Consider the following 16297-nt stretch of genomic DNA (forward strand, 5'->3'; position numbering starts at 1 on the left):
AAGGGACACCCAGAGCTCCGAGTCCACCCCGGGCCAGCTCCGGAATTTGGAATTATCCTGGTAAGGTTTGACAGCCTTCTCCTTTTTCATCCAAGAGGGAGGAGCACATCTTTCAGTCCAGCTGGGCTGCCCCTGGATCCCTGGAAGTGTCCAAGGCCAGGTTGGAGCAACCTGGGCTGGTGGAAGGTGTCCCTGCCAGTGCATGGGGGTGGAATGGGATGAGCTCTAAGGTCTCTTCCAACCCAAACCATCCTGGGATTCTGGATTCCTCTCTCCCACCTGAATGGTTTCCATGAGAAAGACAGAAGAGCAGCTTCCAGGACACAGCAGAACCCACAGCCTGGCTGTCCACACATCCCACGATCCTCATTTACCACTCAGTGGCAGGGAAGGAACCTCCTGGTTTTGCCCAAAACCATTACCCTGCACACCCCTCCTCACCTGATGAGCACCTACCTCATTCTCAGGAACAGATTCCATTTCAATTATTTAGCAATTCCACAAAAAAAAGACAAAAAACAAAAAACAACCTTCTTAAAAGCTGCCCACCTACCTTTAGCTTTTCCTTTTTTAAATACACATCGTCCCCAGGTATTGAAAAATATACATTTTCAAACCACGCCTTTTCAAAAACACACATTTTAAAACACAGAGTTAAAAAAAAAAGAAAAAAAAAAAAGACCAACAACAAAGACCGATCCAAACGTGCCAATTCCACACAGTTTGTGCCTGAGCTGCCCCAGCGCTGAGATGGCTCTGGAGGGACTCGGCTGGAGAACGTGGTGTTAAATTCTGTTTCTCTGAATAAAGTCTCTATTTACAACCAAAAGATGAAAAAAGATGGACAACAACTAAAGGCTCTATGCTCCAGGTACAACACTGGCAACGCTACTCGCAGCAGGACCGGGAGAACTCGGAGCTCGCTCCCAAGCCAGCCCCGTTTCCCGCTCTCCGCGAAAACGCCGCTCTACGGAAGCCACAACTCTGGGAATTCTATAATGTGATAGCCACCCGCTGGGACACCCCCCTGGGGCACGGCCAGCGGTGTGGATACCAGATTATCCGGCATGGGGGGCACTGCTGGCCCCTGGCTCCATGCCCTGCGCAGCCCCGGCTCCGGAGCACCTTCCACTCGGGACTTACGGGATTATCCGGCCGGGAGCCTCATCGGCAGAGCCCAAAGTGAAGCTGCTCCAGAGGCAGGTGGCTGACCAGCAGCTCTGGCAGCGTTTGAACTCAAGTTGCTCGGGCAGAGAAACCAATCTGATGGTGTGTGAGGGGAGGGGAGGGTGAGAGAGAAGCGTTTTGAGAGGGAGAAGGGAATGAAGGAGACAGAGAGAGGGGGAATCAAAGAGGTGAGGAATAAAGGGAGATGTAAGAAAGGAAAAAGGATGGAAGGAAAGGAAGAGAAACAATGTAAGAGACATGTAATGTATTCCTGACTCAGGCATTTCTAATCCCAAGCTCTCCTCCCAAAAACAGATGGAACCAGCACAGGGCTCTGCCGTTCCTGTCAGAGCAATTAAGGAGCAGAGAAAACCAAAAACACTCAAAAAAATAATAAATCAATGGCTCAAGTGATTTTGCTGCACTCCAGAGCCTGGATTTCTCTACCAGAGCTGTGCCTGGCTCCTCCTCTCCACTGCCTGAGGGCTGGGAACTCAATTTTCCAGGTACTGCTCCAGAGCCACTCGGGCACTGAGCATCAACCCAAGGGTCAAGGTCACCTGCCTGGCAAAGCAAAACAACCTCTGCTGCAAGGAAAGAGCTGGAAGCCAGTTCTCACTGACTCCATCTTTTTTTGGACTCTTCTACACTCACAGGGCTTTGTAGCAACCAAAAAAAAAACCCCAAGCATCCAGCACTCCAGGTAACACTGCTGGAGCCTGAGGGAGGTGCCTGGTTTCAGTAGTGGAACATCCAAGGAATGGGGCAGGCTTGGCTGTCAACCACTCCTGGGAAATGATCCCGCCTTTTCCACAAATCCAACAACAAAAATGGGGCAGGACTGGGAAAGGGAGACTCCGTAGCAAAGCGTGGGGTGGTGAGAGAGGCACACAGGTTTGAAGGATGGAAGTGGACTTTCAGAAAAAACACAGCGGATCTGGTGGGTGGCAGCGCGGAAGGAAACGTGCTTCTGGAAGAGACGGGACACAGAGGAGAGCCCCAGCCTGGCCGGGCCCGTGGAAATCCTGAGGCACGTTTTGGAGAAGAGGAACGGCTTCCCCTGAGCACTGCAAGGGGGGAGAAGCCCCCCCCGGCCAGAGGGCCCCGTACCGGAGGGTGGAGTGGCGGCCCGAGCGGGAGATGCTGTTCCCCACCGGCGAGGGCAGGTTGGTGCCCCGGTGCAGGTCCTCGATGGAGCGGCTCCAGGGCTTGGACTTGTCCATGGGGTTCTCCACGCTGTTCTCCACGCTCTCGAAGTCGAACCTGAGGGGAAACGGGAGTTCCAGTGCCGGGTTAGACACGAGAGATGCCCAAGTTTGCCCTCCTGTTCAGCAGCTCTGGGTTTGGGGGGGAATCACAGTCACTGCACAAAGCCAGGTTTGACGAGATCAAATGAAAAGCCCTCCAAGACCATCGAGTCCAACTGTTCCACCAGCTGCTCCAAGGCCCCTTCCCTCCCAAACCAGTCTGGGATCGTGTGATCCAGTGAAACAGTGATGGAAAAGGAGAGTTAAGGACAATGTGGGGCTTGAGGGACACGGCAAAGTCCAGGGAAAAGGGATGAGCTCCAGAGGGGGGAAGGAAATCACGGAATCACAGATTCTTCCAGGCTGGAAAAGCCTTCAAGACCATCAAGTCCAACCATCCCCCAGCACTGCCAAGGCCACCATTAACCACGTCCCCAAGTGCCACATCCACGTGGATTTTACATCCTTCCAGGATCAGCTGGATATATTTTTCTACCTCAACACAACACAAATCCAGCTCTGGCTGTTCTGCTGATGGAACAGCTCTGCCTTGAAGCAAAGAGTGGGAATGCTGGGACCCCTCTCCATTTCATCTCAACAGTTCAGCTGCCCAAGCACCAGTTTGGTTTCCTCCACCACCTCCCAGCACATGCAATAAGTCACCATCACCACCCCAGATCCTCTTCGAGTGCTGACTCCCTGCCCGTTGTTCTGTTGTTTCAAGCAGGAATTCTTGTTCCCTTTACAGCTTTTGAGGTTATTACTCATGTTTACCATGTCAGGGGGGAAGAACCAAGCGAGTCACTTGCGTGCATTTGTGTAAATTTAGGAAGAGAGTCTCTCCCTAAACATTTCTTTTTGCTCTGCACAGTTTTTTCCAGTTAGCAACATTTTAAACCATATAATTTTCCCTCATTAATTTTTCTGCAACCCCACCAAAAATCCCTTTACTGTGCAATGATATACCATAAATCTGAGGGCAGCTCTGCTAAAAATAGATTATCAGTGTCTTTAACTTAAGGCTTCTTTTAGGACACTTCTACATAAAAAAATCTGCTACAATACCCTGAATTAATGTGGATATAATGGCCCATTCCTGGAAGTGTCCAAGGCCTGGTTGGACAGGGCTTGGAGCTGGGCTAGTGGAAGGTGTCCCTGCCCGTGGCAGGGATGGGCTTCAAGGTCCCTCCCAACCCAAACCAGTCTGGGACGATTCCATGACAATAAATAAATTAATAAAACAAATAAATACTTAAAACAGATTCTCTGCTGCAAATCCACTTGCAGTCCTGTGATACAACAACTCAGGGAAGGTCATTTCCCCACTCTGCTTTCAGAACACGTGCCACGATTCATCACCCACACAACTAAATAAATGTGACCCCACACTACCCAGATGGCAGGAGGGAACAAACTGCTTTCCAGCCTTCCCCCTGAAATTCCTCCTGCTTTCCTGGAGCACATCTGCTGCCCAGGACACCCCCAGCTCTGCCTGGGGTGTGGACGTGCCCTTTGAACACAGCAGGGACACAATTCCTTAGGGTTGGGCACCGACTCCAAACCTGTTTCCAAGGGAGCCTCCAGCCTGCCACACATTTGGTTTTGTGCACCCCTGAGAGGATCAGAGGCCAGAGCTGAACATGTGTCACTACAGCCCTGGAGATAAAAAAACCTCAAGGTTTAAATTTAGGCTTGGGGTGAAATAACTCCAGACTCAAATTACCCTTTTGTCTGCTCTTTGGACCCAGAATCATGGAATTACTAAGGCTGGAAAAGGCCTCCAAGGTCATTCAGTCCAACCTTTCACCCAACACCACCTTGGCAACTAAGCCATGTCCCCAAGTGCCACATCCACTCGTTCCTGAGCTGCTGACTCCGCCTGGGCAGCCCCTTCCAATGCCTGAGCACTCTTCCCGTGATGGAATATTCCCTGATGTCCAGCAGGACTGTGTATTTCCCAGCAGGAATGCCCCAGGAAGGTGGTACTCACGTGACTGCATACTGTGCAAAGGACAGGTACTCCACCAGAACATCCAGGCCCTTGTTCTCCTCATTCAGGAACTCCCTCACCCACCTGCGAAAGAAACATCAGAACCTTAATTTTCCCTCAGAGAAAAAAAAAAAAAAAAAAAAAGGGTTTTAAAAATAACCTTTATTATTCAGAAGACTTTCAAAGGCTTTACAAACGTACTGAACTCAGGGGTTTTTTTGTGATGGTCACCTCCACACACACAAAGTCACAGGGACCTGGCTTAGTTTTGATCCCATCCTGATCTCTAAATGTCCATAAAAGCCTAAAGGCAGCACAGCAGGAAAAGAATAATCTGATGGATATCCTGGATGTGCACTCAGCAGTAATTTGGCCTTCTCTTTTTAAAAGGTATTAACCTGTTACAGCGAATTTTGGCCCCTGAGTTTCACAAAATAATTCAGAAAAGTCAGTTATCTTCCTAAGATTCGTAAGATGCCAAGTGAAGTTTGGAATTCCATCCATTTAGGGGCAAAGCCAGGGGGGCAAAAGAGTCTCAGTACAGCCCAGCTCAGCTCTCAACCCCAACCAGGGCAGCAAATCCCGCTGGGAGTGAGGAGGTACCACTGGAATTCCTGGGGATCCAGGGAGGGATATGGAGCCCCAGGCTGCCAGGGTGGGAATTCATCACCTTTGAGTTATTCTGGTCTTCAGACTTCATGAACTGCACCATGTTACAGGTACTAAACAGCGAGGAGGGTGGGGGTGTGTGTGGGGGGGGTGTTTATATAAATAAATAAATAAATAAATAAATAAATAAAAATATATATTTAGCTCTATTACTATTCTAGACACAACTACGGGCTGAGGATGGGCAGAAGTTGACTTCAGTGTCTCCTCAGCCTTCACAGAGATGGGTGAATGTTTCAGGCAAGGATTAAAGCTGAATTATTCCCCTGAGGGTGCCCAGCTCTGCTTAACTAAGCCCCGCAGGCTTTACCGATCAGTCAAGTGGTATCACTGCCTGACATGCAAAGAGATGTTTTCTCAGAGACATCCATCAGGAGATGTGGAAAAAAAAATAAATCTGGGAGCGGAGGCACCAAAATTCCCTACCCGATGTGGTTTGTTCTTAAGGAAATTTCCAGTTCTCGCAGCACTTGGGTCGACTCCTGGACTCGTCTTCGGAACTTCTGGAATGGAGGGAGCAGCAAAAATAACAATTAGAGTCGTGGGATGCTGTTAAAGAACATCAACATCTCAGACTGGATAATGAAAACAGTTCTCAGCTAAACTGAGAGCTCCTCAAAATCCCCAGGAATGCACCGACAACACTCCAGCAGTCAACAAAAACACGCGTGGAGGAAACACTTCTGTTCCCAGGAACGTTCTGGAGCTTCCAGGATTAGGAAAATTAAAAGCCCGTAGATAAATAAACCTTTCTTTATGAAACAAGCTCTGGTTTAGCATCAAACTCTCTGCTGAGCTCTAGAGCAGATCCTCTCCTTCCTCTGCAAAACCAGGGGTAGAGAGAGAGACAACGAGGTCACCTCCTCTCCCACCTGGAGAAGGATTGTCTTCTTCTCCCCTGCCCACGGGAAAGTGCCACAGCAGCTGGATAAATCTGGGCAAATCCTCATTTTTGAACAAGGGAAAGGAGAGCCAAAGTGGATGAAGAATGGGAGGGGATTCCTGGCTGGGAGGATGGGCAGGCCCTGGCACAGGTTGGGCAGAGAAGCTGTGGCTGCCCCTGGATCCCTGGAAGTGTCCAAGGCCAGGTTGGAGCCACCTGGGCTGGTGGAAGGTGTCCCTGCCCATGGCTCAGACACAGCTTCTCTACACCTCTTTAATTAGCTCAGAGCACACAGTTGTAACTCCAGCAACATAAAACCTTCCCTGCCCAGAAATCAAGGTCAGATATTGATGTTTAAGGAGGCAGATGGGTGATGGGCTGGGAGGGCATGGCACGAACAGGCAGCACATTCCCACATGGAACTGTCACCCCCAGCAAGGCCAGGCTGCTCTGCCACCAGGGCAGGGAGCATCAGAGAATCCTGGAATATCCTGAGCTGGAAGGGACCCACAGGGACCATCCAGTCCAACCCCTGACCTTGCACAGACACCCCAACAATCCCTTCATGTCCCTGAGAGAATCATCCCAACCCTCCTGCAGCTCTGGCAGCCTTGGGGCTGTGCCCACTGCCCTGGGGAGCCTGTTCAGTGCCAACCACCCTCTGGGGGAAGAACCTTTCCCTGAGATCCACCCTGAGCCTGCCCTGACACAGCTCCAGCCATTCCCTGGGTGCTGTCCCTGCCACCCAGAGCAGAGATTGGGGCTGCCCCTCCGGAGGAAGCCGCAGACCCCCATGAGTCTCCCCTCAGTCTCTTCCAGCTGAGCAAACCAAGCGCCCTCAGCCCCTTAATGACCCAATTTGGTGCCTAATGAGCTCCAAGAGCCACCAAACTGCAGCTGCTTTTAAAAATGTGTCATTTCAACACCTTTTTATTCCTTTTTATTCCCTGCTCCAAAGCTCAGCTCGGCCAAACAGCAATCGTTTTCCCGGGAAGAGCCATTACAACCCCAATTAGGAGCTGAAACACCCCCCTTCCAGCAGCTTGGAGCCACCTCCCCTTGGCCACGCTGGGGATCAGCAGCAAAACCACTGACACCACCTCAATCCCAGCAATAATCCCAGTGGGAGGAGCTCTCCCATCTCCACGTGCACATCTTTCCATGCCACAGCCCGGGCTCAGGAAAGGCTGAGGGTGACACGGAACAACCCCAACAAAGAGGAACTCAGCGGGGTTATTTTTAGGCCCTTTGGGTTTGTCATTTGTCATGGGACCCTCAAGAGTGGCACCAGGACAAGAAAGGCCTCAATGTGGGCCCACGGAGCGAAGCCAAACACTCAGCGAACCTCGGAACCCCTCAGGAGGAAAAACACAAAGACCTCGTTCACCCCGTTCTCAAAACAACCCTGAGCAGCTCCAGGCAGATCCAAAGGTTTCCAACTCAGTGGGATCCCGCTGAATGGGCTCCTCCTCATGGTCAGGGGTGCCAACAAGAGGAGCACTGTCCCAGGGCACCGGGAAACACGAGCTGGAGCACAGGGCACTCCGTGTCCCTGCTGCTGTCCCAGGGATGCAGCAGCACCTCCAGGGAAGCCCCCTGTCAGGATCCGTGTTTTCCTGCAGGGTTTCTTTCTGGCACCACAAAGCTGGGATTGTCGAGGGCAAGGCAGAGCCAGTCCAAGGCAGGATCTCCTCTGCTGCCTCTTTTGGGTGTTTTCCAGAGGCTCTTCCAGCCGTCCCACAGGATGTGAGCTGATGGCCAACAGGGTTAAATCCCAAAGGTTCAGCCATGGACTTGGAAATAGGATGAGCGTTTACTGAGGGTCTGAAATCCTGGAGGATATTCCTGAGTCTTCCCAGTGAGGGACTGGCCCAGGCTGCCCCATCCCTGGCAGTGTCCAAGGCCAGGCTGCAGTAACCTGGCCCAGTGCCCATGGCTGGGGGTGGAACAGGATGAGCTCTGAGGTCCCTTCCAACCCAAACCACTCCACAATTCTGTGATTCCACGATTTTATAACAAGCCCATCAGAGTTGGCCTCGGTAATACCAGAACCAGCCCCAGACACATCCCAGCACAGAATCCACACTCAGAGAAGCATCTGAGTCTTTCACAAGTGATTTCCAAAATATTTGGGATAAAAGACCAGGCAAAAGGATGGAGGAGCCTGTGCCACATGAACACACCCCACAGGGAGTGAACTGGGCCAGCTGCACTGAACCTCTGCCCTGCAAATTCCCAGGGAAAGGGACTCCAAACTCAACACCCCCTTCACGAGGGTGAGCAAAGCGCCCTCAGACAGCGGCTTTAATTCCTGCCCACATGAAAACCGGGCCTGCAGCCCAGCTCAGTGGTAATTTGTCCCACTGTTTATTGGAGCTGACGTTGTTAAAACAAGTCCTGTCGAGTGTCAGATGGTCCTTGGCTTTCCAGCATCTGCTCCCCTCCCCGAGCTGGGAAAACTGCAGCGAAATTCCCAACTCCTTTCTGAAGGGAGGCTTTTCAGGGAATGTACACAAAGGCAGGAAGGAACCTGGACCATCCTGGATGAGGGATGAGGGACAGCAAGAGGAAACAGGATGCTCCTCACCTTCCTGGTTACCGCTGGGTCCAGATAGCCCTTTAATTTCTGGATGTACGTGTGTGGAGGATTCTTCACTTGGAATCTTTCCTGCAAAGGAGACAAGAATAAACATCAGCCACTTCACAGCATCTTCTGTATTTACTTGTTCTATATACAAACCACATATACATTTAAAGGCTACATAATTAGGATATAGTTTGATGTGTACATGCCTTACATTCCTAAGGATGTAATTTATGCACATATGATATGCATGTAAATAAAATATATTCGTATGTATCTTGATAGTCTGAAATTGGATATTTATATCAGATGCATAAAAATACATGTTCCATATTCAGGGACGATTCTGAATTTTAATTACACAAACAAACACACACATCTGGAGTTCTGGGGTTTCTGCTCTCCAGGAGAGGAAGGAGAAGGGGTAGAAAAGTGGATGCAGGTCCACGTTTGATTGAAACCATCACCACAGAAGCCAAGACACCTCTTTTATCACTTGGAAAAAGCCCAAAACCACAGTGCATGGGCATGGGAGAAGCCTCATCACTCCTTGCTGGGATCCCAGAAAGATGAACCAAAGAGCAGCATTATTAGCAAGAAGAAGGAATATTCCAACTCTGTGATATTAAACTGGATTACCTCTGGAAAGGGCCCACCAGTTTGTCTTCTCCAGGCTGAACAATCCCATTCCTCCCATCCTTTCCTCCCAGGAGGGGCTCCATCCCTCTGATCATCGTGGTGCCTCCCTCTGGGCTGGCTCCAGCAGCTCCCTGGCCTTGCTGTGCTGGGGATCCCAGAGCTGGAGGCAGCTCTGCAAGGGGGGGTCTCACCAGGAAGGGAGCAGCAAATGCTGCTGAGGCCACCATTGCTTTTCCCAGGGAAATTATGGATCTGATGCCCGTCCCTGTCCCACTGGAATTCCCTGGAATCAGGTGATCAACCCCAGGACACGGAGGAGGGCAGGTTGCCCCTGGTGGGCTTTCCCCATGAGAAACACCTCATGGCCCTCACCTGCCTTCCTGCTTCCTGTCACACACAGAGATCCCCTTCCCCATCCCACCCACCCACCTGCTGCCAGTCCAGGCCATGAAATCCCTGCCTTCCTTTGAGACTCATCCCTCAAAATTCCAACCCCTTGGCCAGGGGGACACTCGACCTCCGATCAGCCCCCATCAGCCCCATCTGGGCCTGAATCACAGATTTTGGTGACCAACGCAAGGTCTGCAGAGCCTGTACCCTGAGAGCTCCTTGATTTTTCCCTGCTTTCCCAGTGGCATGGCCTGCTGGAAGTTTATCCCACCAAAGCTGCTGGGAAACACGAGTTGTTCCATGAGGAGCGAGCTCTGTCCAAACCTGTTAAGAGCATTACCAAAAAGTCCTGATGCTATTTGTATCTTTGGAAGAGTTCTAAACTGTTCTGCCCCTCTCCCTGGAGGAAAGACCTCATCCCAATTTCCTCCTGCAATGTCCCATTTTATAACTGTTATCTGAACCCTCCCTTTATTAGGTCAGGATGCAATCTTGACTACGTTATCCCAAAGTCATTCCAGAACGAACAGGACTCTGCTGCCCAGTTACCAGAACTGTCTGAACACCACGAGTTCTTCCTGTTATTATCCTGCTGCAAAAAAAGGCAATTCACCGTGATCAGCAGGAAAAAATGAACACACAAGTCTGCCCTGGTCCCTCAGCCCTGGTGAGAGCTCTGAGGACACGCAGCAGACTTGGCTTTCCTCTTTTACAACCGGAGTCTTTTTCCAGGCACCTTCACACCCACGGGCCAAACACGGCTCTGGAATGGGCATTTCCTTTCTTATCTATAAAACAGTCCAGAAAACGCAGAGTTCCTCACTGACAGCTCCTCTCTGGCCAAGGGGACGCCGCCAGGGGCTGTCCTGCTCCATCCTCCCCCTGCACCATGGCCATGATTTCCTCTTGGCTCCACAGCACGGATTCTTGGAGCCATCTCATCTCAGACGGTTCCAATGGCTCAGACAGACCCCTTTCTGGAATCACAGAATCCCAGGATGGTTTGGGTGGGAAGGGACCTTAAAGCCCATCCCATCCCACCCCCTGCCATGGGCAGGGACACCTTCCACTATCCAAGGTGGCTCCAAGCCCCGTCCAACCTGGCCTTGGACACTTCCAGGGATCCAGGGGCAGCCACAGCTTCTCTGCCCAACCTGTGCCAGGGCCTGCCCACCCTCCCAGCCAGCAATTCCTTCCCAATACCAAACCTAAATTTCCCTCTGTCAGTCTGACAGGACTGTGCTGGGCCAGTTTCTGAGTCAGCCTTACAGCCCCTCCAGGACACTGTGGTTTTACACTGGGCATAAATATAAGTTATTTAACAGCATTTTCCACCCATTAACCCCTTTTAAAACTCCTTCCCACTGGCAGACAGACAAAAAAGCACTTTGTAAATGAGAATCTGGCCCATGGTTGACCAGTGAAGAGCTGTGGAGGTACCTGGACCTTGGAGACCACACCATTCCTCATTTTCCCCCTCAGCAGTTCCCGACGAGTTCCAGAGATGCTGCAGCACTTCAATAATCCCACTCTTTACTACAAAACCCACCAGGGTAAAAGTGTTCTCACTGTGCCACTTGACACTCACGTCCAAATCCTACTCTTTGCATCTCCAAGTGGTGGAGCACCGAGCCAAAGGTCACAGAATGATTCCAGAAGGGTTTGGGTTGGAAGAGACCCAAAGGATCATCCAGTTCCAACCCCCTGCTCCTCCTGACAGCAGCATCCCAGCCTAGCAAGGCTACACCTCCCCTCTCCCATTTGCCCCTCCCTTTTTGGGGGTTCTCTCCTGCTGGGTTTAGTCTAATCCTCCAGAGGAGCTACTTTGCTCTGAAGGATTTATTTCTCTTCCCAACTAATCAGCTGCTGAGGTGACAGGAGCTTTTCCCAACTGCCAGCTTTAATAGCCGGAGTCTTCAAAACGAAAATGTTTAAGGAGACTCAACGAGCACGTTTTGCAGTCTGGGCTGCAGATACTCGATGTTTTTGTTTGTTTTCTTAATACCTGGCTGTAATTATGTATTTATGTAATAATTTCTACAGCAACTTCAGTTAAAAAGACGCTGCTTATTCCTGTGGAGTGGAATCCTTCGGGCTGGAGGATTTTAGAGCCATTATCCATGAAACAGCAGCCACCAGCAATGCTTTTCCCTAACAAGTGACCAAGAACCACTTATGGGAAACATCTCCTAGTCCTGGAAAGATTTTCAAAGCCCCTTAAAGTGTTGAGTTGGGTTTTTTTTTCTGGTTTGGAAAGCCACGAGGGATTAGCCTTTAAAACTGCCCTTTCCTGGCTGTGATGACTGTCTGGGTTTATCCAGCTTTGGCTGTTTTACATTAGAGGCTCATTAAGAAGCTGCAAGAATCAGGGCTTGGTGCTGTGCAGAGAGGGCAGCCTGAGGCTTCCTGAAGCCTCTGGATCACCCTGAGTGCCTTGTTACAACTCTCCTGCTCCCAAAAAACTGACTGGGAGCTCCCACGGGGTGGGGCTGGCTGGAGGCTGACACTCCTCTCCCCATCAGTGCCGTGGAGTTGGGGTCCTCCACCACAATTCCCAGCCAGCACCAAGGCCCTGCTCTGCAAACCACGTGCCTCAGAAAGCAGAAATAAAGAGCTGAGATTCATTGCTTTCTCCTGCCTGCTCCTCCTCTCCACTCCTGGCAATTCCCAGCCGCTCCCCGGCCAAATCCGCTCTCCAAATCCCGATTTTTACGGCGAGGGTTTGACACTCTTTGAAGGAGGAGGTCGGAGGGTTGGGGGGGTTTTACCACACGCACATGAAGTTTAAAATGCAGATCTGAGTGGCCCAAACTTTGCTCAGCAAACAGCACGAGCCAGGGGGTGACGTCACGACTGGGACGGACGTGGTGGCTTCTCCTCCCGGCCCCGCCGGGACTGAGCCCTTCAGACACAACAACGCTAATCCATCCTGATGGAACCCGTTTTATCTCCTCTGGGTGACTCATGTGAGCACCAACGTCACCCACAGACCCGAAAGGAGAGGCAGAGCAGCAACAACTCACCACTGCCTTTGTCAGCCACCCACAAAGCAAACTAACTTAATTCCCGAGGACAAAGGCCCCTTGGAAAACCACTTGGAAACTCACTGAAGATGTGGCTGCCCCTGGATCCCTAGAAGTGTCCAAGGCCAGGCTGGACAAGGCTTGCAGCAACCTGGGCTAGTGGAAGGTGTCCCTGCCCAGGGCAGGGTGTGGAATGGGATATCTTTAAGATCCCTTCCAACCCAAACCATTCCATGATCCTGTAATCCAGGGGGAGAGCCTGGATGCAGCAGCACAACACTCTCCTGTGCCTCTTTTACCAGCAACATCCAGAATTAGCCCTTTCTTTTACGATGGATTAAAAAAACAACGTGGGCTGGGGGGGGGTTTTACTTCAGCAGCCAAGAGGAACTGCTGGATTTCTGCATTTCCTCTTCCACATGATCCTGCAGAGACCTCGACGCATCTCCCGGTCACGCGACTCTGGAAAACGTATTAATTCCGTAACCAGGAAATCGTGGCTCCTCCAACAACCTCTGGCTCCCAAAAAACATTCAGGGCATTTCTCTGCATCAGCACATGTGTTATTGTCATCACCAGCATCACCCTGGCTAAGCTGTTTCATTCCTAGGATTCACAAATGCTCGGGGAGCACACGGAGCATCCGATGGGATCAGCTGGAGATCAGCCCCACCACCCTGAGCCTTGGACACCCCTCGTGCCTCATCTCCAGCCACCCCAGCCCTCTGTGTCTGATGTTCCTCCAGTCCCCTCTCAGGGCCACCCAGCCAGACAAAGCCAGGGGTGTCTCTAAGTTCAACAGCTCCCCAGGCCACTACAACCTGTTATGTTCTCCCCTGTATTTCCCCCCAGCTGGGGAGATTCACTGACAGTCACTAGCTTTTTTTAAGAAAAGGTTCTCAACCCAGAGGTGTAAATGCAGCCCTTGGGAAGAGATGGAAAAGGCTTGGTTGGGTACTGGCAAGGGTCAATGGCACCACGTGGTGACATTGCCCCTCCAGAACAGCTCTGAGGAGAGGGCTGGCGCTCCCCTGAGCTATTTGGGACAAATCAGTGGCACAACATTCCCACAAAACCCTGCTCCTCACTCCACCAGCATCCACAGAGATCCATGGATCCCTCGGGCAGAGCTGGGGGCTCAAGCTCCTCCTCACCTGGGGCTGTGCATTCAACATTCCCACACCCTTCCCATTGCAAACAACCCCTGACATGGCACACGGAGCCCCCCAAGGCACCCAGAGGGGCTTGTGTGGGGTGAAACTACCCCCAAAAGAGGCCTGGAGGGGTTGGAGACCCCTGGAGCAAAGCTGAGGGGTGGCACAGGACCCCACCCAGGAGCTGCTGGACAAACCCACCACCACGATGGCCACCAGCCTCCAAACCAACCAGGACCAACTTCTTCTGGACTTTCACCAGGTTCTCCAAACCCCTCCCTGGGGATAGTTTGGGTGTGAACCACACACCTTTCATTTCCAGTCTCCCCACCCCCACACACCTCCTGCGAGGTGAGGATGTGGTGATGCCCCTGCCACCCTTTACCATTAGAGGGCAATGAAGAACTTTGGAAGATGTTCCCAACCTCTTCCCTCCACATCCCTGTCCCTCTGGAACACCTCGTGGCACCCACCTGGGTGGTGGATCCCATTTCCTGGCTTCCCATACCAGGAAGGGGCATCCTCTTCCCTGCCTGGATCCTTCCCAGTGCCAACCCCACAGATGACCACCCTTGACCCTCTCCAGGGTGGGCAACAAGTTTTCTGGCTTTGCTCTTCTCCTCCTCCTCCTCCTCCACTAACCAAGGGTAGGGAGCAGGCTCTGAGGACACCAGTGCAATGCTGAGACACTTCCAAGGTTTTACAGACAAAGGACACAAAATTCCACATGGGACGAGTCCTCCACAACCAGCCCTGCAACCCTTGCAAGGTTTCCCAACGAAGCACATAATCCTACTCATGGCAGATGATGATTATTATCATTATTATCATTATTATTATTATCACCAGCATCAGCAGCAGACCTGTAGCTCCCCCCAGTTTTGTTAATCTTTTTCAAAAGTGAAAGTTCCTTCTGGGGGCCAAACTGTCTCCAATATTCTCAAAATATTCCACGTACAAACATCCAGGATCTGCCTTTCAGACTACTTAGAAAACATCAGTGCAGATCAACCCCTGGACACTTTGTCCTTTCAAATATAAGTTGGGGAGAGAAAGAGTTAATTCCCTCAAGCTGCTACATTCATTCACAAGCAAAACCAGGTGAAAATGGTGTGTGTGGGGGGTGAAACCAAGGGAAAAAAAACACCAGTGAAAATATGCCCCCACAGCAAACTCAGCCCCTGTCCCCAAACCCTATTCCTGGAGGTGCTTTTGGCCCCGTCATTACAGGGACACACATAAATATTTCACACCCCATCTGCTGCATTTGGGTGCCTTTACCAACACCTGCTCAGGATGATGAGGTTCAGAGGGGGTTGGCAGGACCCCCCTGGGATGGGACTGACCCCAGAGAGCCCCTCTGTGCCCAGGAGTGTCCCCCTGCACGGTTGGACATGGGCAGGGTGGCACATGGTCACCTCTCCTCCTCCTCCTCTTCGCAGTGCTGAGCTCACAGTGCCGGTTCCATCAGCCCTGTGCCGCTTCCCTGCCTCTCCAGGAGATGGGAAGCGGCCTCATCCCAACCCGGGGGTGGACTGGAGTTGTGCAAGGAGCTGTTAAGAACCACAATTGCTCCAGATTGCAGATTTCCTTCCCATCTGCTCAGCCCTCCCATCCCCGAGCTCGGCAGTGAATCAGCAGCAGCTGCACGGGGTGGATCAGCTCCGAGGTGGGAATTTGCACATCCAGGCTGGGATCAAACTGCTTCTGCCTGTCCTGCTGCCAGCTCGGAGCAAGGGCAGCACACGGAGCTCACGCTTCCCTGAGCTCTGAAAACACCCAGGAAACAAATCACGGAATTACAGAATCCCACAACGGTTTGGGTTGGAAGGGACTTAAACCTCATCCATCCCACCCCCTGCCGTGGGCAGGGACACCTTCCACTAGCCCAGGTTGCTCCAAGCCCCATCCAACCTGGCCTTGGACACTTCCAGGGATCCAGGGGAGGCCACAATCACTCACAGCAGTTCCTGCAATTTTTCAGTGTCTCACTAAACCAAAACTTTAAATAGGTCAGGCTTTACATTCTCTGCACAGAAAACTCATGGGAGAAGACCAAGTAATTCTTTATTCAGCTCTACTTTAAGGTGCCTGTGCAATGGCTTCCCACTGCCAGAGGGCAGGGACAGATGGGAGATTGGGAAGGAATTGCTGGCTGGGAGGGTGGGCAGGCCCTGGCACAGGTTGGGCAGAGAAGCTGTGGCTGCCCCTGGATCCCTGGAAGTGTCCAAGGCCAGGCTGGAGTAACCTGGGCTGGTGGAAGGTGTCCCTGCCCATGGCAGGGGGTGGCACTGGATGGGCTTTAAGGTCCCTTCCCACCCAAACCAGTCTGGGATTCTACAGTTTCCTCAGAGGCTCCACCACTGTCGCAGCTAAATAGGAAATATCCCATAAATTTACCCAAATATTCCTGACCTCCAGCATGACTCCTGCCAAACTCCCACCCTGGGATTCCTGTGTTTATATTTCAAGTGACCACCCTCCTTTCCCAGTCCTGGATGGATGATTTTCCATCAGCCATCACCGCTGCCGTTCCTGGCAGACGCTGATT

The 16297-nt window shown here is 51.7% G+C and overlaps 1 protein-coding gene across 1 annotated transcript in view; it reads right to left on the reverse strand.

Moving 5' to 3' along the window:
* Positions 1 to 16297, reverse strand: part of FMNL2 (formin like 2) — a 112084-nt gene that overhangs the window by 31325 nt on the left and 64462 nt on the right. Inside the window, exons 3-6 of the mRNA XM_027902913.1 lie at positions 8544 to 8624; positions 5500 to 5576; positions 4405 to 4488; positions 2278 to 2430 (exon numbers count right to left, since the gene is read on the reverse strand). Of these exons, the coding sequence (XP_027758714.1) occupies positions 2278 to 2430; positions 4405 to 4488; positions 5500 to 5576; positions 8544 to 8624 (395 nt within the window). The remainder of the gene's footprint in view (positions 1 to 2277; positions 2431 to 4404; positions 4489 to 5499; positions 5577 to 8543; positions 8625 to 16297) is intronic.

Source organism: Empidonax traillii, unplaced genomic scaffold, assembly GCF_003031625.1.
Source record: "Empidonax traillii isolate 1590-97213 ecotype Southwest subspecies unplaced genomic scaffold, ASM303162v1 scaffold920:size239203, whole genome shotgun sequence".
NCBI lineage: Eukaryota > Metazoa > Chordata > Aves > Passeriformes > Tyrannidae > Empidonax > Empidonax traillii.